The following is a 26,429-nucleotide window of genomic DNA, read 5'->3' as shown; positions in this document are numbered from 1 at the left end:
GGTAATTGTTCCTTAAACATATTGCTCATTCACTGCTTCAGCTTACTGTACGTCACTGTTTGAATATACACTTTTACCTCATTTTACACAGGAGTTCTGTTCCTGGAAATTCCTGTGGTGGGGGAAAAACCGCTTGTAGAGAATAGTGATGATGATGATGCTTGTAAAAATAGCCCCTACTTTCTTCTTGAATACACAGTACTTACAATACAAGCCAATGCAACACATCCGTTTTGCTGCCTTTTCTGAGTAGGATTCTCTTACCGAAGCCGTGTTTCCAGTTATTTTCGAGAAAATTGGTTTGTGAAGCAAGGCCTTGAGTGCACTGAAAGGCAGGGAGATACCAGCGCAGAGGCTAGGGTTGGGAGCCTGTTACTGCAGGCGCACATCATCAAAACAGAAAAAGAAAGCCTGAACGGCTTGAATGTTGTGTAAGGTAATTGCTTGATGTTTCCAACAGATGCTTGTGTCCTAAGTGTCGGATTTTTAATCCTTGATGCAGTGAATTGGAAAGCGTGTTCTCAGAGCTGAGGAGGTTCTTATGGAATAGTTGCACCAGCCTGCTCGAGTTTTGCAGCAAGAAGCGATCAGTCCAGTCTTGGACCCCCCTGGTGTAATCTGGTTGCGTGGCCATGAAGGGAGACCCCGGGAGTCATTGCTCAGGACTGGCTGCCAGGTCCTGGCTCTGGGGTACCTGGGGCTCTGCAGTTCTGGTCACTTGACCGTGTTGTTTCTCTCTCTCTCTCTCCAGGACATTTTCTTATTCATCACACGGCAGCTGAAGGGGCTGGAGGACACCAAGAGCCCACAGTTCAACAGATACTTCTACCTGTTAGAGGTGCGTCCAGGTGACACCATGTGTGCCCGTTCTCTTTTTCAGGCTGCACACAAGGACCACAGGGCTGAGATGAAGCTCATACTGAAGACGTGTTAGAGTTTTTATCAATCCTACTTTTTGATTTGGTTATTTTCACAATGATGTTTGTTGCTTATTTTCTATCAGTCCTTAAGGGTGGATCAAAGGCATCATTGTACTTATAGGACTAGTTTGTATCACTTTTGTTCCAGGGTGATTATCGAAGCTATACACTAAACCTGGGTTACTCAAGTTACAGCCCTTGCAGTGCACTTACTGTAGAGTTTTTAAGCAGCTCCTTAATTCTTAAATCCAGGCTTAGATCAATATCCTGATTTCAGTTCTGCACTGCGATTGAGAGCAGAGAGGCTGCAGTTTAATAAATGTGTCGGATACAGGAATGGTCAATGTACGTGTGGCATCAATCTCTTGAGTGTCAATGCTTGGGCTTACAAGGTGTCAAGTGCAGCAGAGACCATAGAAAAATATAAGTTATGCTTTATCCATCCCAGGAGGCTTTTGACAAGGGACTCCAAGGGTACAAAAGTAAATCCTGTCAAAGTACTTGTACAGTGTCTTTGACAGAGTGCTGTACTTAACAATCAACACCAATAAAGTGTTCCACTGTATCATTAATATAAACAATACTTAAAATATATCTCCGGGTGATAATTTAAGCGTAAGATGGCTCTTGGGTTCCCAGTGGCACCTGTGTCCTGTAACATTTGACCCCATGCGCTCTGTAGATAAGGTGATACTGAGCATTTGGAGACGCGGTGCAGGTGATATCTGAAAAAAGAGACTTTTGCGCATTAAAAGAACAAGATTGGCATGTTCATGTAATGAAAGCGTTCTCTAGCGTATACATATCTGAACAGATCTAGATCAGTATTTTTTAGGCTTTACAAATCCAGAGTGCTGCAGCAGTAAGAAACAAATCTTAATGAAAAAGTCCAGTCGTTTTTTTTCAAGTATTTTTTTATGCTTTGCCACTGCTGTAGGTCCTTAAACACGTCTCATTTTTCTGTTCAAGAACTTAGCTTGGGTGAAGTCTTACAACATATGCTTTGAGCTGGAGGATTGCAACGAGATTTTCATTCAGCTGTTTAAGACTCTCTTCTCTGTCATCAAGTAAGTTTTTTTTTTTTATGCCACCTCTCGTTTTTGCATTCTTTATCTCGTTTTGCATTGTTTACCGATATCCCTGTTTTACTCCCTTTTTATTCCACTCTTTCCCTTTCCCTCCCTTCAGCAACAGCCACAACCAGAAGGTGCAGATGCACATGTTGGATTTGATGAGTTCTATCATCATGGAGGGTGATGGGGTGACTCAGGAACTACTGGATTCCATTCTCATCAATCTCATTCCCGCACACAAGGTCGGTCTGCTCCCCAGCTCCACCATCTTCAGTCATTAAGACTTAAAACACTGGAAGGACACCTGTCCGGAGTCTGTATAACACGTTTCATGGGAAGCCATGAAATAAATCCTCTTTGCCTGGCGAGAAGGAGAGAGGAAAGGGGTTTTCACCACTGCATGCGTTTTGTTTGGTGCTCCAGATGAGGTCCAAAATGGATTATAATTCGAACACTAATTTTCATTTTCTTGTATCGTTGGAATAGCCAAGGAAAATTAATGCTGGAGCTCCTCTTCAGCAGGTTCAATCCCCTTATTAGACTTAGTCCAAATCATTCAAAGCAGTTTAGGAAGCTCCAGTCCCTTCTTTATAAATCTTCTTTGCTGAGGGGGGGGTTTATTATTGTGTGAAAGCCTGACCCAGTCACACGTTGTCACATCATTCAGTGACCACTAGAATCCGTGACTGTTGATCTCTAATTACCCTAATAAATTGTTGAAATGCAATGACAGCTGTGATGGGAAAGCTGTTGTATATGTAGCTGATGAATAATAGGAAAAGACTGAGTTTCATCACCCCCTGCCAGTGTCATGATTGCACAAGAATATGCTTCCTATTGAACGTAATGCACAAGAAGTAATTTTAATATATTTCATTCGGTTCGGGACTGATTTTGTGTGAAGTCTTGCAAACAGTTGGTGGTTGATGGCTGTTTTCTGCCCACTGAATGGGTGTCACAGAGGCACTTGCCGGTAAAACGAAGTGCTAAGATTGCTTATTGCTGACAGCATTAAAACAAAAACTCTTGACTCAAGTGAAGTGCGGCACAAGTTCCACAAACCGCTGATTTTCATTCAAATGTTACTTGAATTTAAGTGCTAATTAAATTGCAGGGTGTGCATGCCGCACGCCCGCCTCAGGTGAAGTCCTTGCCTTATGAATCGTTAATCAGCGTCAGACTGTTCTGTTATTACCTCAACAAGAGTTGCTTTTGTTGCGCCAATTACTTCAGGTACTATACTACTGTTCCAAATATAGATTTGTTGCGGTCTGCCTCCCCCCCCCCACACACACACACACTTTTTGTGCCACACTTCTTTCTTGAAATGTTGATGTGGTCTGACGCCTCGATCTCTCATCTTGCAGAACTTAAATAAGCAAGCGTACGATCTCGCAAAAATCCTCCTGAAGAGGACTGTGCAGACGATTGAGACGTGCATTGCCAACGTGAGTGGTGACCGTGTTCATTCTTTCAAGCAGCAGTATATTGTTTTATATGCAGAGGGGGCTTGTATTACTTCCCTTCTGGATAAGCAGAGCACAGGCTGCGGCGAGTCCTTTCTTTAAATCAAGGTTGTTTTTCATTTAAACTTGTGAAGTATCATGTAATTTATTATGCATTAGTAATTAAAATACTAATACTGTACTAGTGTACTAATACTAATAGTGTAGCTTAAATACTGTAAATATTTGACGTATAGATTAAACAAAAGGGTCAAAATGAAGTCGTAACTATCCATATTGGTAGCCAGGTCTTGTGCAATTTGTGGTACCTGATCTACTTCGTCTTTCAGAAGAGTATTAGACCCACAAGCCATGAAGGTTGAGTAGTTCTTCTCTAATGGGGGGTTGTTTTAACAGCGTTTAGGCAGAGCTCGGTATGACCCTGTGCCTGTGTTGTGCAGTGTGTGAGTATTATTCCCGTGTTGTAGTTTTTTAATCAGGTTCTGGTGCTGGGGAAATCCTCAGTCAGTGATCTGTCCGAACACGTGTTCGACCTGATTCAAGAGCTCTTCGCCATCGATCCCCTACTTCTCATGTCTGTGATGCCACAGCTGGAGTTCAAACTGAAGGTCGGAGGTTTTTTACTACAGAGTGAATAACACTTTACTGTAACGCTTTTTATTTTTACCTTTTTCTGCCTTTTATTTCTGCAGTACATCAAACCTGGACTTCTCTGAAGGGTTTTCAGTTGTTGTCAGCATCCAGTTTGTTGTATTGATGAGTTGCAGTAGCGCAGTTCAGTTTTAGGAGTCCTCAAACTGATTAGTTTCTGTTGGCAGTCTGTTTTTGCCTCGGGCTCATTGAAACGTAATGCTCGTCTTATTATTCTTGAACGATAATTTAGAGCAACGATGGTGAGGAGCGACTGGCTGTCGTCCGCCTGCTGGCCAAGCTGTTTGGTGCGAAGGACTCGGAGCTCGCTACCCAAAATCGCCCACTCTGGCAGTGCTTTCTCGGGAGGTAATGGATTCCTTTCTTGGTGATGTCCTCCTTTATTTCTCAGAACCTATCCTCATGGCTGAAATATAAAATCCTTTTCATGTGGTAGAATTTTTAAAAATCACTTTCTTAAAAAAGCTTATATAACAAGATCCAAAAAGGACTCATGTCCCGAACGTATTGTTCACTTCTGTTATACTTTGTTGTCATTTCTGCTTTTCTTTGTGGGATTTCATTAAGTGAGTAACTCTGCTGTACTGTGTTTATGGGAGTACATTTTAATTAGGATTGAATGATGCCTGAGCATTTAGCTCCCACTGCCTATATGGCACAGGTGTGCAGTCTGTTTTAGTTTCGCTTTGCCGTCTTCAGGTTCAACGACATTCACGTGCCTGTCCGGCTGGAGTGTGTCAAGTTTGCCAGCCACTGCTTGATGAACCATCCAGATTTAGCCAAAGATCTCACAGGTATGCCGGCCTTGCATTTCACACGAGCAGGGTATTTGCCATACACCTCAGCCTAAAAAATACAGCTCAAATGCAAAAGTCAGTTTCAGGTTTCATTGCAATATCATCGTGGTATAAAAGGTTTGTTTTAAATACAGAATTAACAATGCGTGAATCGTTGGGATGCCGGGAAAGCCTTAGACTTGCAAATCCTCCTTCTGCTAAGCAGCAGTGGCCTTTCTGGGAGGTGACTTGCCAGTGTGATTGAAGTGATGCATGTGAGGTTGTCTTTCTTTTTCCTCTGATGTCTCTCATTGGCACTTTGGGCTCAACCTGTGGAAAAAGCCAGATGGCCATTACAAGCTCAGAGGCAGGTGTTTGGTTTTCTTCCTGCTGTACAAGTAGGAAGGAAATGGTAGCAGTGAGCAGAGGTGGCCTAAGAGTAAGCAGGTCCCAAATTTATGAAGGTCCAAAAAAATCACCACAAGTGTCCCTGCGCTCCTCTTTCCAGAGTTTCTGAAGGTCAGGTCTCATGACCCCGAGGAGGCCATTCGGCATGATGTGATTGTGACCATAATAAACGCTGGCAAGAAGGACCTGTCTCTAGTGAACGACCAGCTGCTGGGATTCGTGCGGGAGAGGACGCTGGACAAGAGGGTGAGTACTGCCTGAGACCGGCTGGAATACGATGAGCAACAATTACCGTAAGAAACCGCAACAATGTGCTCATTTAAACCAGGCACGGGTGTAATGTTTACCCGACACAGTTTGGGGTAATTCAAGTCTACTTGGCGGTCACTGTCTCTCTCCCGAGTGGCTTGGAATCGATGGTCTTGATTGAAGTGAATTTAGAGAGACCTTTGCGTGACACTGCACTCTGTGAAGAAAGAAACTCCAGCTTCGTCCTTTTTGGGTGACATCTGTCTGCCTGTCTGTCTCGGTCAGTGGCGGGTGAGGAAGGAAGCGATGATGGGACTTGCGCAGCTGTACAAGAAGTACTGTCTGCACCACGAGGCAGGGAAAGAGGCAGCCCAGAAGGTCAGCTGGATCAAGGACAAGCTGCTCCATATCTACTACCAGAACAGCATCGATGACAAGTGAGTTCGAGTTCGACAGCCAGGACGCCTGAGCCTCTTCCTGCTGTGGCTGGTGTGGTGTGAACTGAGCTCTGACCCAGAACACCAGCGAGCACAGCATCTATGTGTGTTAAGAGAATTGTGCCGTAGCTCGGGTAACTTCAAAACTGGCAAATACTCACACTTGGAGCTTAAGCATGAAAGTCTATATAAAGACTGTGTATTTAATTATATATTCTGATTAATTGAGATTACAGGTTACAGTCTGAGCAGAATCGTCTGCTATATGTGACTGGGTTTCCTCACATTGCGGCACTTGGTTGGCCAAGAGCCACTGGGTTTGGGCGGCTCATCAAGGATATTTTTGGCTTACAGTGCCCTAGCTCTGCTGTTGGCACTGTGGGCATTGCAGTGTAAAGAGACCTGACAAGTCGTCTCTGAAGACATCCCCTGTAGTTGTATATAGGTCACAGCATTAAGGCACGTGTATTAACAGTTGATGGTTCCACATTTGGCAGGTGGTTTGAAATAAATGTACATAATTAATTTCTATTCTAGATTCAGGGGAGAAAACCGACTTCCAAATTCTTCTTGATTTTATTGCTTGCGCCATATTTTGAAGAAATTTACAGGTCATTGGTCATGGATCTTTTCATCAACTTCCTAGTTTTTAGCTTAAGCTAATAGAGCTCCAAAGCTGGCTGAAACTCTGGCTCTTGGGCTCAATACTTTAAACGGAGATTGAACTGCATTTCACAGACTGTGAAATCTTACCTAATGGTCTTTTTTAAAAACACTGACAAATATTAAAGCCCAAGAGAAAGTGTAGTGAACAAAGTGGAGTGAAGTTGTGTCAAGAGCTGTGTGATGGGGTTCTCAGGTTGAACTCTTACACTTGAGTTGACTTGGCAAGCTCAGTAAGAGAGCTTTTAATGGGTCAGACAGCATTTTGTTCCTTTTATGGATGTGACTGTAATGTTGGGAATATTTGCATGAACATGTAATTGGAAATGAATTCTTAAAAGTGGCTGGATATTGTCGACGGGACCACGGGTGCTCGGCAAAAGAATGTAGCATAGAAAGAAGAAGCTGTTAGATGTCTGAGTGAAACGTTTTTGTTTTGGCCGTCTTCCTGTCAGGTTGCTGGTTGAAAAGATCTTCGCCCAGTACATGGTCCCCCACAACCTGGAGACGGAGGAGAAGATGAAGTGTCTGTACTACCTGTACGCCAGCCTGGACCCCAACGCAGTCAAGTCAGTGCTCTCAACGTGACCGTCAGCAGTTACCACACGGGGGGGCTCGTGAGGCGCAACAGCGGGGGTTCTCACTGCTTTTCGTTCTGCTTCACAGGGCACTGAATGAAATGTGGAAATGCCAAAACATGCTGAGGAGTCACGTTCGGGAGCTTCTGGACCTACATAAGCAGCCGACCGTAAGCCGACTCTGCACCTGTTTCCCGGTCCTTATGAGTTTAACGCTCGTCTCGGAAAGCTCCTTGGAGATTGAGCCTGGGGTCTCATCCTCGCAAAGCATGTGTTCCACCACTGGATGAAATTCTCATCCCACATCTTCCATCCACATCCATCCATTGGCTGGCCTGGCGTGTTGGTCTAACAGAGCTCCACGTTCTGTACAGTGGCGAAGACCTGCATGGTACACAGAGCTCACATGCTGCTTAAGCCCCGGAATTGCCTCCCATCCCACAAAACTGTGGAATCTCAGCTTCCTTCCCTCTTTGTTTCCTGCAGAAGCACCCCCCCCCCGACACGGAGAGGACGGTAGGGGTGTGAGGTGGTCTTTGTCTTAGCGATGACACTTAGGAAAAAAATACCTGTAAAATAACCTTCCCAGGTACCTGGGTGTTGCCACAGAACCTCCTCTTCCAGGTGCACTCAGCTCTTATAAGCTGAGCTGTTTTCTCCGGTAAGAGGACACGAAGCATTGAAGGGTCACCTCACGTCCTCCAAAATCTGTGTTGCTCATGGTCTGCGGAGGAAGCAGCAGTGTGGGGCAATGGTCAGGGTCCTGGACTCATAACTGGAAGGTTGTGGGTTCGAATCGCAGGTCCCGCACTGCTGTTGTACTCTTGACCAAGATACTTCACTTGAATCGTGCCAGTAAAATTCCCGGCAGAAAAAATTGGCACAATCGGAATTGCCTTGGATAAAAGCATCAGCTAGATAAATTAGTACTTGTAGGAAACAGTATATTTTCCAAGAGGGGAAGAAGCTGATACCTTCGCTCTGAGGCAACACAGATTGACAGCATGGGTTGGTAGGTCCTGGTGGTGCAGCACAGGCAGCCTGCAAATGAAATTGCGATAAAAAAAAACCCATTTCCAATGTGATCTCCCCCCCCCCCCCCCCCCCCCCCCCCCAAAGTTGTCAATGACAGTTAGAATTAAATAAGATTTATCTCTAAAGCTGCCTTCTCTTCCTTCTGCAGTCGGAAGCAAACAGTTCTGCCATGTTTGGGAAGCTGATGACAATAGCAAGTAAGGGTGTTCTTCGTTTCTCTCGCTGACACTTTTCTCAACTTGTACTGATAGAGGATAAGGAATGCATTGCCACTAGTCCCTGAGATTCACATAGTGTACCAGGAGGCAGGAGAGGCTGGATTCGGCCATGATGTACGCAGCTTACAGCACAGCATTCACCCGTTGCTTGGCAGGTGTCTGTGAGCTCATATCGGCATCAGTGAGACACGCCTTTCCTCCCTCGGGTACCCTATGGCTCGTGTTGGTGCTTTGTAAGCGTGTTAGATTGAGGGGAAAGGCCACTCAGTAGAGAAACGCACAACTATATTTTCATATTACTGTTTAGAAAAATGTTAATACAAGCATCTCTAATGAGACGTCAGGAGCTGTGCTTACAAAGTCTTGTTTGTAGCTTAAGTTAAAATTCTGTTTTCCAGAAGGAATTTGCTTTGTCTTTAATTACCTATTACTTAAAACAGTCTTTTCAGTTTTCTCCTGTTCTGTAACAACACTGAGGGAAAAAGTTGGAATCACTTAAATAATCAACTATAATCCCTTATGATACAAGTGTTAGTTGCTATGGCATTGCTTACAGGCTCAGGTAGCTGTTATAATGTGTACTCATTAGAAGGTGGAACTAGGAGAAGAGAGTGATGACCATCCTCTGATGCAGTATCAAAACTTAACATTGTGATAGTCACAGAATTTATAGAAAGGCTTCCACACTCTCTGATGCTCCACCTTTTTCCTTGAGCATTGTCAGATAGTTACTGCTTGATTTCAGGAATTGATTGCATGATTTCTGACCCTGGGATATTTATTTCTGTTTTACTCCGACGTGAGTGCTGGGTAATACGAGAAGGCTGTTTGACCCTTCTTGCTCGTTTCGTTGTTAATAGCTAATCGATCTGTGGACATCAGGCGAGCCACACTTTTTTCTAGTTTGCTGCTCAGGTCTGATCTCGGGTGACAAATTCTAAGACAAAACGTGAGCATTACTTTGTCCCATGTGAAGTACTGCCAGTAGCTGCCACTGAGGCGGTGCAGAATTCCTCTCACTTTTGTGAATCTGATTCACTTCCCAGGAGAGGTTTTTCCTCCCAGGGACCAGTGTTTCTGCATCCCTTTCCTTTTTGTCTTCTGGGCAAAAGCAAGAAGACTACCGACAAACTCCTTTCTGAGCTTTCCGGTTGTTCATTAGGAAGCGTGTTGTTTCTCCCAGAGAACCTGCCGGACCCAGGGAAGGCCCAGGACTTCATGAAGAAGTTTAACCAGGTGCTGGGGGAGGACGAAAAGCTGAGGGCCCAGCTGGAGCTGCTGATCAGCCCCACCTGTTCCTGCAAGCAAGCGGAAGTGTGTGTGGTAAGCGTCTCCCTCCCTGTCCCGGCACACTTTGGAGAAGTAGGGAATAACCGGATGTGTGGGTGGAGCTAGGTCAAGGCTGACTCCGTCTTTGACGCGTCACAGGCTATGCGTTTCCCGTACTTGAGGTCCGGTGCTGCTTGGACAAGAGTTGCGTCTCTAGATGACGACACCCTAAGCCTGAACATGCCTAAGAACCCCCAGGGGGTTGCTGGGAGCCCCACCAGCCCTGGTCAGCTGTCGCCCTGGGATATTTAATGACCACAGTCAGGACCTCAGTTTTACGTTTCATCCAAAGAATGGCGCCATTTTACAGTATAGTGCCTCCGTCACTATACCGGGGTATTAGGACTCACACAGACTACAGGGTGAGTGCCCCCTACTGGTCCCACTAACACCTCTTCCAGCAGCAACCTTCGCTTTCCCAGGAGGTCTCTCTCATCCCAGTACTGACCAGGCTCACACCTGCTGGGCTTCAGTGGGCTGCCAGCTGTGAGATGGCTGCTGGCTGAGGAATTGTGGCTCAGAACATTGTGTGTGTGTAAATGCCGCCTAACCGAGTAGAGATTGAACAGGGTTTAAATACCCTCAGTGCACCTGGTACAGTGAAGCTCTCGCTAAATTCGGGTGCTGTCTCTCAGTCTCTGCGGTGATCAAGGCAGAGTGCTGGTGTGGCTGCCAGCCACTGTACTGCGACACACCCCAGTGGAGAACAGCGAGGGTGTGAAGCGGAGGGGCAAACGTAATGGTTATAGTATGAGCCAGCTCAGCAAGAGCCTGATGTCCACACAGTCTGTCAGCACGTCCTCCCATTGAGCTGGCCATGATCGCACATGTCATTGAATGTGGTCGATGCAGGATAACAGACACCCACACAAATCCAAAAAGTCTGTCCTAAGTACTTTCCAGAAATGAGTCATTCTTTTCATAATTGAAAATTCATCAGTCGTAATGGTAGTGGTATTGTTGATTAAAGTTATTCATTAAGATGAACGTTTTGAAAATGCTGCGTGCCTTTTTAATCCGGTGTATGACGCATCACACGGTTTTTACTAGTTTTGAAGGTGTAAGACTAAAACCTGCTTGGTGTGTTATTTAGTTGGTGCTAAGATTGGTTACATCAAATGTATTTCTTTTAGAGAGAAATATCCCGTAAATTGACGTACCCTAAGCAACCGACCAACCCGTTCCTAGAAATGGTGAAGTTCCTCTTGGAAAGAATCGCACCTGTCCACATCGACTCAGAGGCCATCAGGTAAGGCACAGCAGTCCTTCATCGTACCTGCTCGTACCTGTCATGGGCAGAGCAGGGCACAGCCCTTTTAAAATTTACACACAGAAACCGATTCAGCATGATCACAGACTTGACAGGCCTGCCACATTGGCATAGCTCCGAACTCCCTGACAAGAGGAAAGTGTTATTTGTTTTTTAAATAAATGTGAGAATTAAACGGGATCCTAAAGTGGCCATCTCTGAGAAAACCTCAGGGATGGCCAATACAAGGATTAAAACACTTCCGAACAGACGTTTGGCCCATTTTCTTGTTTAGTTTTTGGAAGCTCTTAGGAACTCGTATAACTATTTTTAAAGAAGCAGTGGTCTCTTCAACAGCACGTCTAGGTAGTTTGTTCCCAAATCCTACAACCCTTTGTTTATGTGCATGGCTCCATGTTTTTGGTTTTTAAAAGCATAGCCTAGCAGTAAATATTTGTATCCTCTGGTGTTTCACTGTCAATTCTAAGTCATTCGTAGAGCTGACTTTGCCATTGCCTTGAGGATTTTGAATACTTGAATTAGGTCCCTTGTAGTCTCTCTACTTTTCTTTTAGTTTTGAAAACTAAAAAGGTCTAACTCTTTTAACCTGTTGGTTATTTCCTTTTATGCTGTTTCCTTTTATCCCAAGAAAGAACCTGTTTGCTCTCCTTTGGACAGATTCCAGAACAGGGATATTTTTTGTTTTCCAATTCCAAGCCGTATTACAGCTAAACTGGTAGGCTTTTTAGGGAGTTAATTACATGATAATGTAAAAGCAAGATCAGACAATATGGAGTCTTAATTCTGTGCAAAAATTAACAGTTATGTGTATAGGGATTAATCATCTGTTGCAGCACAAAGATTGCCCAAGTAAAGCAGGGAGACGTGCACTGACACCTAGTGTCAGCATGCAGCAAGTGCAGATAGTTCCTCCTTCAGGTTCAGTGCAAGAAATGTGCTTATTTCCTGTTCAGTGGCCCAGTGAGCTTTTTCCCTACTGATTTGTTTTTAAATTTCCCCTTGTGAAAACAACCACTGGGCAAGTGTATTTTAATGCGTGACTTTCATCTTGGGCTGTAGTGCTCTGGTGAAGCTGCTGAATAAATCGATAGAGGGTACTGCGGATGACGAGGAAGAGGGCGTTACTCCTGACACTGCTATTCGGTCTGGACTGGAGCTGCTCAAGGTGAGAATACAGCACAGTTTCCATGCTCTCTCTCCATACCTTTTCTTCCCCACTGTACTCTTTTATATGCTACTTAAAGGACCTCTCTTCTAAGTTATTTTCCCTCACTGTGTTTTCCTGTATTGCAGGTTCTGTCTTTCACTCATCCCACCTCCTTCCACTCGGCGGAGACATACGAGTCCCTCCTGCAGTGCCTGAAAATGGAAGATGACAAGGTGGCTGAGGCAGCTATCCAGATCTTCAGGAACACGGGACACAAGATCGAGACGGAACTGCAGCATATTCGATCGTGAGGGCGCCCTTCATCCTCCGATCCGAGTGATGTAGTTCATGAAGAAAAATGACAAATGTCTCGGCAGATCAGAAACTAAATTGTCAACCACACAATCCGGAAATTTGTGTGATTGTGGTTTGATGCGAGAAAATTGCATTTCAGCCCTCAGGTTTTACATTTCAGAAAAGAAGTGACGAACGAGAGGAGAAAAAATGTGACCTGCCTAGATCCATGTGGTTTTTGGTAGCTTATTTGTCCAAGGGTCTGGTCTTTAACATTCCATTTAAATAAATGGCGTGCATGTTTTTTGTAAAATAGTGGATGATTTGGATTTACGTTTATCTTGCAAAGTCAGATGTGCAAAGCCGAGATGAAGTGAGCTCACTGCAGTTATATTTGAAGATGCACATCATGAAGTCAAGGGTGGGATGCCAGGTGCCAGGACTCCTCTCTGACTGCTGTTGGGGAACACGCTGTCTTCCTTTGTCCGCAGAACCCTGATTCCTGTCCTGCACCAGAAGGCCAAGAGAGGCACTCCACACCAGGCCAAGCACGCGGTGCACTGCATACACGCCATCTTCCACAACAAGGAGGTGCAGCTGGCTCAGATCTTTGAGGTAAAGAAATACACTTGGTTTCAGATGGACAGTGGCACAGGCTTTACGCTCCTGGAAGATGAAGGCCATGTCTTTTAACTTTTTGTGGAAGACTTGTAGGAATGTGCAGACGAGCTGTAGTCTGGAGATAAATGAGAAAGGTTGATGGTCTTAATGAAAAGATTCGAAGACCAAATGTTATTGTCTACATGATCAGGAAAGATTTTGTTTCTTTAGGGCCCGTCTTAAGCGTGCCCTGCGTTTGGCATTAGAATAAGGGTGTACACAAATATGTAACTGTTAAGTATATTTGAATAATAAAGTTGATAGAACATTCGGATACTTGTGACTTGTTCAACACCAAGTAGCAACGTAAAAGAACTCTTTTCACAGCCTCTGAGCCGGAGCCTCAATGCCGATGTGCCTGAACAGCTGATCACTCCTCTCGTCTCTCTGGGACATATCTCCATGCTGGCCCCTGACCAGTTTGCCTCACCCATGAAGTCCATCGTGGCCAACTTCATCGTCAAGGATCTGCTGATGAATGATCGGGTAAACTCAGACACAGAGCTAACAACTCCCTTGAAAGCAGGCGCCACTGAGACCACAGCTCTGCCCGAAAGACTGTCAGGGTCATGTGGTTTATTTAATCAAGAGTCCTTTAAAAATATTTAAATACTCCTGCTGTCGATTCTTTGCTGATATATATTTTTTTTATTCATAGCTTAATCCTCATGTCCACTGTTTATTACAGCTGTAATTACAGCAGTCAGAGTCAGGCTTAAGGTAGAGGTGTAAATCATTAAGTAGTAATTGGATGACATATTAAAAACAAGAAGAATATCCTAATCGTGTTTATCCTATAAAAAAAGTAGCATATGCTAAATTGAAAACCAGAATTAGGGCACAGGTAGCAGTATATAAGCACACATAAGAAAATACTCATTTGTCCTTGATGTTTAACACAGTCCATAGGTAACAAGAATGGGAAGCTGTGGTCTCCAGATGAAGAGGTTTCCCCAGAGGTGCTTGCAAAGGTGAGGATTGCAACTGGGAATCGCATCACTGTGCTTCTATCTGGGATATTTCTAACCTGGTCATAAGAATTCCAGCAAGAGGGACGTGCAGGACAGAAAAACGTTCTGTCAGACCCTTCTGTCAGCTATCAGGTTTGAAACTGAAGCAGGAAACATTACATTTTTAAAATTGCAGTAGAAACTTCTGCCAGTAGAGAGGCATAGGGTACTGCACTTGCACATCAAATCATCAATGCAGTACTGAGTTGACGTGTTCTTAGTTTAAATAGAGATTTTCCTGGACTTCCAGTTTTAGAAAAGAAGAGCACGTTCTTAAATGTTCCCATAGTGTTCGATTTACTTTTTATCTGAATGCCTCTAAAGAAAACCAAGGTGCTTCTTTCTTGCTACCCCTGAGATTAAAAAATCGCTCTGGTTAAAATGAAGTACAGCGCTCTCTTCTGCGAGTATTCCCATCAAACGTTCACCGTCAACTATCTTACAATCATATGCCTTTCTTATTTTTCTCATCTTACGGACACTTTTGAAGATTTTACAGTCGCAGCTAAAATTAGATCTTTTATTCCCTGTTAATTTGCAGGCAGTTGGCACCCCTTAATTAACATTTTAATTAAAAAAAATACATTCAGAAATATCACGAAAGGCTCTTGTGAATGGGACTGGAAAAGGTTTTTTCTAGTACATTTTCGCATTGAATTTGCGGTGTGGATTTGCTGGAGTGTGCTGTGTGCCGTATTATGGGTAAAAAAGAATAAGACACGGTCAGGATAAGAATTAGGCACAACTTTGTGAGCAGTGCTGTTTAACAGTTTAATTGCCTAGTTATGTCTCCACTAAATTAGAAATTATTTTTGATCATACTTCTGCTGATGTATAAATCTAAAAGTTGTGAATCTAAATGAACGGTCTTCAGATGTAAACAAGCATCATGTAGTAATGGTAATAAGCAAACAAACGTATACAATTCAGTTAAAAATACACTTACATTCAAAAAGGTTGAGTTTAACTATACATAGAAATCATTTTAAATTTTGAAGAGTGTAAAAGATATTGACAGGCTGCACTGATATGATAACTTGTAGTGTTAAAAAAAAGAAGATGGTATTTTATTCTTAAGTGTGGGTATTAAAACTGAACAGGAAAGATAAGGATGAAAATATAAGCATTATAACAACATGTATATGCAGCATCACCATTTATTAAAGGCAAATATTGCAAGGACTAGATCAGTGGTTTGGGGTTACAAAAGATTCACCATATCCTAAATAAGCTCTATGTGAATATTGAGGAAGGGCTTGTTACAAGGAGAGTGCAAATTAAAACCCACTGTGAAGAATGTACTGAAGCTGCTTGTGCTCTATCCTTCCAATGAGGCATCAAACCTCAGCATAACAATTCCTAAATCCAGTCTTCAGCTTTCCACCTGCCTTACCCCAATCCCCTGTGTGGAAACCAGACCAGCCAGCTCTGTTTTTGTCTCCAGACACTGATGTGAGACCTGTCATGTTCAAACTATATTGAGCATCAAAGGAAATGTCTCTTATAACTGTAATAAAGTTACCAGGAAGATGAAAATCGTTTTAAACACACGTGCAAATACATTATTCAAGTTGAACATTCAGCATCAATAGAGCATCATCTGTAAAAGACACAGGCTATTAAAGGTTATACTCATAGTGTGTGCGTGTGCACCATTAGATAACATACACGCTGACCATCTGTGATACTTGCTTGTCCACAAACTGTTTGTTTCTTCCCTAAACTGCCGTGTTTTGATTTCTAGTATATTTTAATTAATTACAATTCTGTCTTCATTGATTTTACTGTGCCAAACATAGTTTTACAACACCTTTGAACTTAAACAACACTAAAGAGAAAAGTCGAAGAGAAATTTAAAGTGCTCTGTCCATCTAGCTTCAGATCTGAAAATGTACAGTGTTTATACTTTTTTAAATCTTAAAATGATTGGTGCAAGATGATGAAAACCTTAACACAGATAGTTGACATCAAAAGGTTTGGTTTCAAGAGGGCAGGTCACACTTCTGCTTTGTGGCGTACATTGTGCGAAACTGGTGGGTTACAGTGACACTGCTTGCTCACCTCTGAACAGGTGCAAGCTATCAAGTTGCTGGTGCGCTGGTTACTGGGCATGAAAAATAACCAGTCAAAGTCGGCCAACTCCACGCTGAGGCTGCTGTCGGCTATGCTGGTTAGCGAGGGGGACCTGACAGAGCAGAAGAAGATCAGGTGAGTCTTGACTCCTCATGTGGATCCGTTTTTTTACTTACTACACCAAACATCTCATGTCCTCAGACCTTGAAATAAAAGTCATTGTGTTCTGTTAGCTTAACTTCATTTAACTTTGTTTTATTTTTATATGATCACAAACTCAAGAAAACAGTGTTACTGTTGTTAGACTCCTTAATGACAACCACAAACATGTTCTTTTGTTGCAATAAAGAAGGACATACAAAGTTAACAGGTTGACCCCGTCTCTCACCTGCTTTTTCAGTCAGAACAACAGGCTTTTATTCCTCTTGAAGATGAACAAAATGTGCATTCGAAAACATACTGACCAATCATTAAAATGTAACAGTGTGTTGCCTTATGAGGTGTAAACAAGGTCAGAGAGTCATGCAGTTAGCTCAGGTCAGCCTTGGCAATAAACCAAGACCCCTGTTCTTTTCATGTTGCTAAATCTCAGCGTAGGATACACGAATATCCTCTCCATTCGAGAGATCTTGGCCAGCCAGGAATCTGCAAAACAATAAAACGGTTCTTAAAGACTTCATTGTTAACTCATAATAAGGCATAGCTTCCTTCACTGCGATGTGTTAAAGTCTAGGTGCTTTAAAGCAGTTAACATCTGGTTTTGTCATCAAAAAGATAGAAGGCCAGGCAGCTACAAGTAATAGTCATTGTTGACCAAGGAGTGTTTCCCATTCTTTCTCCCCGTGAAACTGCAGTAAGTCAGACATGTCCCGTCTGCGCCTGGCAGCTGGGGGTGCCATCATGAAGCTGGCACAGGAGCCCTGCTACCACGAGATCATCACCCCAGAACAGTTCCAGCTCTGCGGCCTGGTCATCAATGTGAGTCGTTTTCCTTAATTTTACTGGAGTGAAATTGCAGGGCGCTCAGACCTGTGCCCAGAGGGTTGTCCGGAGTAGTGGAACCTATTCTTAACATTGTGTCGACTCTGCTGGCTGCTGCAACCCCAGCTCCAGACAAAGGAGAGTGGGCATCTGTGACCACCATCCTTTCACATGCCCACTTGCCAGAGCTGAGTGCCCTTTGACTTTATCGAGCTCCGCAGAGCCCCACACAGCAGAATTGGTACTGTTTGTAATAGCAGGCATGAGTCTCACTGAGATTCCTGCAATCTTATTGGTGCCCAACAGGTCTCGAAGGTTTTTTACACCAAAAGCTGAGGAAGCTCTTTCCAATTTAGGTTAGCCCACCTAACCCAGCCAGGGCTCAATGCCCACTTGACGTTGAATCCCAGGCTTGGACCTGCAACACCTGGGTTATACAGTAGAATCAGCAATCCAAGTCGTTGCATTCGTTGGTTGATTGTCTTGGGAGTCCTTATGGTTTTAATTTAGATTTAAAGAAACCTGGATGCCTTTGGACTTTAAATAATTAAACAGAAATTGAAACTACCCAAAAACAAGCAGAAGTGGTCACATTCATGCAAGTGATCTGATGCTTGTACTCAATTTGGCCTTTAACAAAGGGGGCACTTGCAATTTTAGGGCAGTTCCCTTGAAGAACTTGGGGAATCTGCATCACATTGTCTTGAATGGTTTATACCAAACTCGGGAAGCGCGTCCTCTCGCAAAAACTGCAGTGCGTTCAGACATCAGTGCCTTTCCTCTTGATTTCCACTTGTGACTTCTATTGAATTGCCGAGCCTGCTGCTGTCCAGAAGCTGAGTGGATGTTATCGTGACTTCCTCTGACCCTTCTCTGTAGGATGAGTGTTACCAGGTGAGGCAGATATTTGCACAGAAGCTGCACATGGCACTGGTGAAGCTGCAGCTCCCTCTGGAGTACATGGCTGTGTTCGCCCTGTGCGCCAAAGACCCCGTGAAAGAACGGCGAGCCCACGCTCGGCAGTGTCTGCTGAAGAACATCAGCATCCGCAGGGAGTACATCAAGCAGAACCCCATGGCTAACGGTGAGAGCGCGCCCCGGCATCGGGCTGCAAATAATCTGAGAAGCACTTTTTTTCCTGAGGGAAAACTGAATTCATAAATGAAATGCCCATTGTGTCTGGGATAAACGGAGAGCACGTCATCGAGTTCAGATTGGAGTCCCCGTTTCGTTTGTGTGCCACTGAGTCTGTCTGTGTTTGTCGGGGGGTTAAAAATGAATTTTCTTCTGTGAAATGATTGAATGTGTTTTACACCCTCACAGGTCCTTCATGATTCAGAAGGCCAGATTAAAAGATTAATTGCCATTTGTGTATCTCTACTTTTAGTAGTAGTAGTAAAAATAATAATAATCTGTTAACATCAATTAAGGAAAAGCTTTTCTGAAGGCCATGTAGAGCCTTATAGGTGAGCATGAGGGTTTTGAAGTTGACACGAAACCTGACAGGAAGCCAGTGCAAGGACTTCAGGACAGGAGTAATGTCTTGCACGTGACCTGGTTCTTCTCTTATGTCCTGGTGCTTATAATGAGTATTCAGTTAAAAATCCATATTCCTCAGCTCGGCTTCGTTTCCTTATTGCTGCTGCTTCTTTCGTCATTCAGAAATTTAAATTTTCAAACTCTGCCCATTTGTTCATTGGAAATAAAATTTTGCTACAGAAGCGCCTCTGTGTGCATTATGATAATATATCGCTTTCTCTGAATTCCAGTACTTTTTGTCCCCCCTCAGTTTATATTGCACATTTAGGAAAAAACAACGCGCCGTGCTCTCTCTGAAAGTCTCTGTTCTGCTGCCTCCTACACGTTCTTGACATCCCCTGTATTTTTCTTTCGTTCTAGAAAAGCTGGTGTCTCTCCTGCCAGAATATGTTGTCCCCTACATGATCCACCTCCTGGCCCATGATCCAGACTTCACCAAACCTCAGGACTTTGAGCAGCTGCGCGACATCAAAGAGTAAGCGTCCTGCTAGCCACAGTTCTGTGTCCCCCATCTGCGCTTGCAGGGTTACCCACATCAGGGGGCTGAAATCACATTGCAGCCAATCTTCCCATCACATCTCCCAGTTTTAGGCACTTTAAACTCTACAGTTTACGCTCTACTGTCATGTACTAAGTTGAGGGACCTATATGTCTTTTTTTTTTTTTTGCTTTGAACAATGGCCAGTGTGCCTTTGATTTTGAGAAAGTAGGACTTCTCAGGTGTTGGTATACAAGACACTGTAATCTTAAACTGTAATAATTTCACCACCTTCCATTAACGCCAAATAGTGAGATATCAGAAACGAGAAACGTGTTAACAGTTGGCAGGAGTATTTCAGTATATATAAGGAATACCTCCGATATAATAATGGCATGAAATCCATGGCAAACCCCTGGAGCCAAGACAACTGGCAGTGTAGTCCACCGGACAGCTGCTTCCTCTGGAAGGTTCAGCTGGATCACGATCTCTGGATCAGGCCAGGGCTAGGGTGTGGGTGGTCCTCAGCTACCTGCCAGCAGCACTGCGAACGCTGGTGTAGTAGGCCGGACGTGGTCTGGCAGCTCAGGCAGTGTTGGTCTAGCGATCCAGTATGTGACAGTAGCGCTCAGTGTTTGCCAGGGCCAGCTTTGGTCCTTTCTTGCTGGTACTGCAGTGAGTGAAGGGCCCTGAATAAGGCAGTGATGGTGTCACAGCATTTCACCTATGTTTATCCAGCAAGATGTTTTTTCTTTCCTGTAACACCCTTGTTTGGGTTTCAATGTGACGCTTCGTCAGATGTCACTATAGACGGAAAAAAGTCAGCGTTCTGAACTCTCTGCTTCGCAGGTGCCTGTGGTTCATGCTGGAAGTTTTAATGACCAAGAATGAAAACAACAGCCACGCCTTCCTGAGGAAGATGGTGGAGAACATAAAGCAGACCAAGGACGCCCAGGCGCCGGACGACCCCAAAACCAACGAGGTGAGTCGCTGGAGCCTCACGGAGCGCTTGGGCTGGTCTCTGGATTTAGATCTTCAGACATGGACGTTATTTTTCACTCCCGGCAAGAAAAGGAGCTGCTGTTTCCAGGGTTTCATTTTGTTGTTTGTTGGACATTACAGACTGTGCATAAATACAGTTCCTTCCAAAAGTATTCCCACCTTTCTAGTTTGTTGAGTTACAAATGATATTAACTTTTTTTTAAGTATATATTTTTATTTAAAACCTGAATGTGAAACCTGAACACTTTTAGGAGTGAAAAATTAAATATGTGCAAGTATTGCAAAGGAAAATCTAAAAACAATGCAGGTTAATCTTGTTTGCCAAAGCGGACCTAAATTAGTTCAGGTGCACAAAATAACTTTGACAGTTACACAATTAGTTGAATGTCTTCTATGTGTCATAGTAGTTCACTGATGTCAGAGTTGTTGTTTTAAGGGTAAGTACTAACACTTTACACTCTGGTGTTTTTATTCTTTTGTGTTACAGAAGCTCTATGTTGTCTGTGATATCGCACTGTTTGTCATCGTTAACAAAAGCACAGCTTGCCATTTGGATTCGCCGAAAGATCCCGTATTACCTACAAAATTTTTCACCCCACCAGATAAAGTAAGTCTTTTCTCACACCGCCCCTCACATTCGGAAAAGACACTCGAGTTTGAGAGCACGAGTGTCTATTTGTAATGAGTAAATCCGTGATGTCTGTTTTGGTTGTAGGACTTTGTCAATGACAAGGATTATCTGTCATTAGAAGCCAGGACGGTCCTTTTAACAGGAAAGGTAAGAATCCATGCCTACGGGTAACTTCTGTATTTACAATGTGTTTGACGCACTCTGGGCAGGCGAAGTGACGATTACTGCCAAACTGTCCTGTGAGGCAGGAGGTCGGAGAATCACCAAGTTTCTTTTCTTATTGATTTTTGGCAATTATTTATTTTTGGGATCCTTGATTTTTGAAGCAGGGAAATATTCAAAATTGCACCTGTAGAGCAGCTGTATTTGCTGTGCTTTAATTAGTATACTTGGTCTTCTTCAAGAATCGGATGAGCTGCTGTGTCTGTATTGGCGCTCACGGGGCTGGGAGTCTCTGCTAGCAGGTGGTATTGCGGTTCCACACGGACAGTGCGGAAAAGGCTTTCGGGAATGCGTAGCCCACTTTCGTGCCTTATCCATCTGTAGCCCAAGCCGGCTGGCGTCCTCGGCACCGTGAACAAGCCGCTGTCCGTGGCCGGGAAGAGGCCGTACACCAGGACGGGCGGCTCGGAAACGGGCAGCAACGTCAGCGGGAACTCGGAGCCCAGCTCCCCAGCCGGAAACAAGGGAAGGTGAGGACTTCGGGGCCGCCCGGCGCTCGGTCTCCCTTCCGCAGCTCTCCAGCTTGTCCCCGGTGGCCCCCCCCGCCGCTCGGCTCTGACGACGGCCTTCCTTGTGTTTTTTTTTAAAGGGAGCCCGGCGCAGAGGCGTCCGAGACAGGAGCCTGCGAGAACGAGGAGAACCCGGTGATCCTGATCTCGGTCACACCCGGTAAAGCTGAACCCGTGAAAAAGGTAAGGGGCTGCCGCGCTTTCTCGCCGGATTGAGCACAGTCCATCTACTTTGACACAAACCCGTCTGTGGGGAGAGTTAGACCGCCGATCAGGACGGCACGAGAGTTTGTAGAGGAGTTCATTGCCGTGTGGACGTGTACATTGGAATTCTTATTCGCTCTCGGGACGCGCGCAGTACAGCAGACGACACCACCCAATGTAGGCAGTACATAAATAGCAACAACCAGAACAATAAAGATGTTGTAGAGAACAATATATATTTGGTAGTGGGGAAAAAAGAAACATGGTAGTCCAAGTCAAAAAGTGCATAGTGCCAAAGTGCATCGAGTTCAGAGATATTGCACAGTTAGCCGTTCAGGATGCGTGCTGCCGTAGGGCAGGAGCTGTTCTTAAGCCTAGTGATCCAGGCCTTAATAGTGCGCTTCCGCTTGCCAGAGCGAACAGGGCGAACAGGCTGGGATCCTGAATGATGGATTGGGCTTTATTGCGACGGTGGATGGTGTGAATCTCGCTCTCACCCTCACCCTCTGTAGCACGTCTTTGTCCCGCGAGGTAGTCAATGCGCACGTGTAGTTTCTGTTCATTTTTGCCTCTCCACTGCACGAACTGAGGAGTGTAGCCAACGCCAGGCTTCTGGCTTCGCTTTGCTTTGAACCGGGGACGGGGATGGTACAGAAAGCGCAGAGCGAGTGGTGGCGATGGCTGGAGTAACCCGGGCGCGGTCTCCGCGCCGAGAGATCCGCCGGGCGATCCTCACGTGCGCTCCCTCCCCTCGCCGCAGGAGACCAACTCGGAGCAGGCGGCGCCCGGCAACGCCAGCGCGGAGCGAGGCAAGAAGCGCGCCGCCCCCCCCGCCGACGGGGCGGAGAACATGCACCAGAGCGCCGAGGGGAGAGCCTCGGACGAGGCCGGGGCCCCCGCCGTCCCCAAACCCCGGCGGGGGCGCCCCCCGAAGACGCAGCCCGCCGGCGGCGGCGGCGGCGGCGGCGGCGGCGCGGAGAAGGGCGCGGAGGCCAAGAGCGGCGGCCGGGGCCGGAAGAGGACGGCGGCGTCCCAGGACAGCCCAGGGGTGGTGGAGCCCATCACCATCAAAATACCAAAACAGCAGAAAGACGCCGAGGTCAAGAGGGCGGCGCCACAGAGACAGATGGATTTGCAAAGGTAGGGGGCGCTGCAGGCTGCCGGGCAGGGCTGTGTCCGATCGGTCCCTTCCTGAAGTTCAGGCACGTCCTCTGTGTCGAGGGAATCAAATCGGACCTTAGAGCAGGACTGTAGATCACAAAGGTGTTGGACTTAGACCATCGCATTCTTTGATTAGAAGGTATTAAATATAATTTAGAAGGGTCTCATTGGTATACACTCATTTTTACTTGTTGTGTTGCAATTCTGTGATTTTCTTCTGCAGTTGCTGTGTAGAGCTCAGCAGCGCACCGCTGCAGTGCCTTTAATATATTCCTACACTTCCGGCTCTGCTATTTGAATTTCTGTACTCCCTTTCAGAAGTTCACTCCCCTTCCGAAATCACGTCCCCAGGTTTTCTTTGGAAATGAGATTTTATTCTTGGTTTGGAGATGCAGGTTTGCCGACTCAGTCCCTGGCCTCTGCCGTGAACGGGTCGCAGGCAGCGAGGTCCAGTGAATGAGAGTGCGAGACCAGCCTGCGGCTCGCCGTCTGAATTGAGATGGAGATTGACAGGCAGTGCTTGAATCTTTCAGCAGCGAGGTTCTGGGGAGCGATGGCAATTCCCTGTGGGACGTAGAGTCCAGTCCAGACAGCCTGGGGAAGGAGAGGAATGTGTTTAGGAGCAAGAGCAGCTTGGAGGAGCTTGAGAAAGCAGACAGACGCCAGGGAGCCCCACTTAAGGTGCCGCAGTGAGCAGGGACAGCGAAGCAGGGGGACAAAACACTTCTCCACACGCAGACACCTTTTCATGACTTCAGTTTAGAATTCCCCGTTTTTTGTTACACCTGCCCGATATTGAATCGCCAGCCGTATGTTTGTGCCAGCTCATGGCTGAGAACCCTGTGACCACACGGGGGAGGAGGTGGAGGCGGACCCCTCTGACAGTCAGGGTTTCGCACGCCAGAGGGCAGCTCCGATTGGAGGAGAGGCGCGTCTCTCACTCTTCAGCTCCCCCGCCCGCCAGCTGACGAGTCTCGCCCATCCCTCAACAGTGCCCGGCCAGTCGTGTGCTGCTGCTGGGGAAGTCCCAGTCACAGCTGGCTAGTGGCGTCATCCGGGCTCGAACCCGCAACACCTGCCCGCGGGTGAACATCTTTCCCAGTTGAGCCACTTAGGAGGTGCTCTTTAAAGAGCTACTGTTTGTGCTACTACTTAGTCGCAATTCTTTTTATCACCTGTTGCTTTTACACTGACACTCGGACAAATTCAGTTTGAGTGTCACAGATTTGTTTTCTTGGTTATTTTTGTTTTTTACAGACATTGTAAAATCATTTTAGAACAGTTTTTCCCCACCTCACCCTGACTGTTTGGGAAAACATTGAAGCACCTGCTAGAATAAAAAGAATCAAATATTTTTCCGAAAAAAACATCAGCCTACACGTAACTGTTTTCCGCTCTCCACACGAAGGCAAGATTAAGTTTTAATATTTGAACTCATTTTTTTAAATAATTTGGAAGCAGAGCTGTAAAAATGTTGCCTACGTTTTGCATTGTTGAATATTTGATTAGTGGGTGTAGAGTTGTAGTTGTAGGGGTAGTTCTGTTCAATATTATCTGCTGATCAGAGGTTGAGCAGATTCTCCAGGCTCCATCAGGTGTGGCGTAGCCTGGACCAGAGTTTAAGCCAAGCGTGGGTTCAATTTTCCTCCAGTTATTTGGGCAGGGTGGTTGAGGCCTTGAACTGCAGTGAATTATGCAGGAGTTGTACCATCCTGTAGATATTATATAGCTACCCCATTCCCATAAGAATCAGAATTGCCTATCAAATTATACGAAACAAGGAAGGTAATTGTTTCTCTTTGGTTTCAGGTAAAAAGAAAAGGTTTCCGAAGACAAAAAAGTTGAATGCCTGGTTCAGGACTTCAGGATTAGCCACCACTGTACAGAAACTGAACTTGACTGTAAAGCTCTTCGCCCTGAAAAAGACGAGACGCGGCACTGCTTCCAAACGCTGTTTTTGAAGCAAGCTTTCTCCTCAGCGATAAAACAGTTCAAGCTCTTTGAACGGTGGTCTGTTCACCCCTTTCTGCTTCACTGAGACTTCTTTTTACAACTTTTTCAGAAATCGGTTCAGATTCCCGCAATGAGTTGATTTCCAAGGCTGATGTCTTCTCTTCTGGTTGTCATGGCCTTTTTTATGTTTGCTGAAAGCAATTTTTTTTTTTGTTTTGTTTTGAACCGGAGTCGCCACATTGACTTTAAAAAGAAATTTAAGCCAAATAGTCTCACTGCCTGCTGCTGCAGATGAATTTTTTTAAGTTTTAGCCTGAGCACTGTTGGGTAGAGAATGGCTCGCTCTGGATGTTCAGTAAACACCTGAGCATTCCCAAAGGAGTGCGCCCATGGGACGATCGAGCCATTTCTTTTCAAAGCAGATCGTTTCTAGATTTTACAGATCTGTTCAGATTTTACCATTCCCTTCAGATTTTGTCTGAGTTGTTTTTTGCAGATTTTAGTTCTCGCCTACATTGTGAACCACGATAAAACATTGTAAAGCTCTAGCAGGTAACCTGGTTCTTTTACAGAGGCCTTTTATTTTTAACTTGGGGCAGATTTTACATTTTTGTAACGGAATGAAAGAGGAGAGTGTGCACAAAAAGTAACATTTTGGGGGGTAATATGAATTACCACATAAAATGATGCTTACACAAAAGTTTTAAATAAAACAAACCTGGGTTTTAGATGCCTGCAAAAAAATAAAACAGTTGAAAACTGTTGGTAAATTTTGAGTGTTTTTAGAGATTGAAAATATTTTTCAACATGTTTTGCCAGTTTGTCTCCCTGTTTCCAGCAGTTTGTTTTATTTTAGTGAAATACTTATAATGTTGCATTGATTATTATGATTCCAGGCATTGTTTTGGGGATAGCTGTGTACAGATTATGTACACATGACCATATTTAATTTTTTTGCATATAATAAATGCTTTTAGGTGTCACGTTGTGAGTTCATGACTTTTCTAATTCCACTCTTGCAAATCAGCATGTTAGTACTGTGATGAAATTATACTGCTTCCGTCACATCTCTCTGGGAATTGAAGGTGCTGGTGTGAGAAATAATGTAAAGAGATTCTCCATCCCAAATATAGCAGAGTTTCCAACCAAGAAGAAAGCATTTGGCTAATCCAGCCTGTTTAAGCAGTTTATTGATCCAAAACTCTCACCCAGTTTCTTGAAAGAAACCAGTGTATTCTCTTCAACAACATGACCGGGTCGTTTATGCCACTGAGCAAGGACGTGTCTCCTGCTCTCAGTTTTAAATTTGCTTCCATACAGTTTCCACTTGTGTCCTCCGGTGAGTGTTTCCCTGTAGCCGTTCATTGACATCTCCCTCTAAAGGTTTACTTGCATGGGACAGTGGGTATAGTGCTACTGCTTTGTTATTCCTGTATACATGCTCATAAAATGTGTTCCTTTTGTTCAGAAGATTGATAGTAAAGTAGACTGA

General features: G+C 44.8%; 1 protein-coding gene across 6 annotated transcripts in view; it reads left to right on the top strand.

The window, feature by feature from the left end:
• pds5a (PDS5 cohesin associated factor A) overlaps positions 1-25,920 on the top strand; it is a 35,849-nt gene extending 9,929 nt beyond the window's left edge. For 3 of the 6 annotated variants that reach the window (XM_088622797.1, XM_088622880.1, XM_088622957.1), the window contains exons 4-34: positions 752-838; positions 1,890-1,987; positions 2,109-2,235; positions 3,361-3,441; positions 3,927-4,067; positions 4,343-4,458; positions 4,810-4,904; positions 5,395-5,540; positions 5,829-5,980; positions 7,099-7,212; positions 7,310-7,391; positions 8,405-8,453; positions 9,658-9,797; positions 10,937-11,052; positions 12,133-12,238; positions 12,367-12,527; positions 13,006-13,129; positions 13,502-13,660; positions 14,077-14,145; positions 16,256-16,392; positions 17,112-17,235; positions 18,118-18,322; positions 19,138-19,252; positions 20,105-20,237; positions 20,745-20,864; positions 20,973-21,035; positions 21,435-21,580; positions 21,700-21,802; positions 22,584-22,963; positions 23,518-23,665; positions 24,794-25,920. In XM_088622797.1, the coding sequence (XP_088478923.1) occupies positions 752-838; positions 1,890-1,987; positions 2,109-2,235; positions 3,361-3,441; positions 3,927-4,067; positions 4,343-4,458; positions 4,810-4,904; positions 5,395-5,540; positions 5,829-5,980; positions 7,099-7,212; positions 7,310-7,391; positions 8,405-8,453; positions 9,658-9,797; positions 10,937-11,052; positions 12,133-12,238; positions 12,367-12,527; positions 13,006-13,129; positions 13,502-13,660; positions 14,077-14,145; positions 16,256-16,392; positions 17,112-17,235; positions 18,118-18,322; positions 19,138-19,252; positions 20,105-20,237; positions 20,745-20,864; positions 20,973-21,035; positions 21,435-21,580; positions 21,700-21,802; positions 22,584-22,963; positions 23,518-23,665; positions 24,794-24,829 (3,873 nt within the window). In that variant the 3' untranslated portion in view covers positions 24,830-25,920. Of the gene's footprint in view, positions 1-751; positions 839-1,889; positions 1,988-2,108; positions 2,236-3,360; positions 3,442-3,926; positions 4,068-4,342; positions 4,459-4,809; positions 4,905-5,394; positions 5,541-5,828; positions 5,981-7,098; positions 7,213-7,309; positions 7,392-8,404; positions 8,454-9,657; positions 9,798-10,936; positions 11,053-12,132; positions 12,239-12,366; positions 12,528-13,005; positions 13,130-13,501; positions 13,661-14,076; positions 14,146-16,255; positions 16,393-17,111; positions 17,236-18,117; positions 18,323-19,137; positions 19,253-20,104; positions 20,238-20,744; positions 20,865-20,972; positions 21,036-21,434; positions 21,581-21,699; positions 21,803-22,583; positions 22,968-23,517; positions 23,666-24,241 lie in introns of those variants that run through there. The other 3 variants (XM_088623025.1, XM_088623106.1, XM_088623191.1) reach the window with 3 other exon arrangements.
• Positions 25,921-26,429: the final 509 nt, after the last annotated feature.

Source organism: Lepisosteus platostomus, chromosome 1 (assembly GCF_059453375.1).
Source record: "Lepisosteus platostomus isolate fLepPlt1 chromosome 1, fLepPlt1.hap1, whole genome shotgun sequence".
NCBI lineage: Eukaryota > Metazoa > Chordata > Actinopteri > Semionotiformes > Lepisosteidae > Lepisosteus > Lepisosteus platostomus.
The sequence above is the reverse complement of the archived record's forward strand: the minus strand, read 5'-3'. Positions and strand labels throughout refer to the sequence as shown.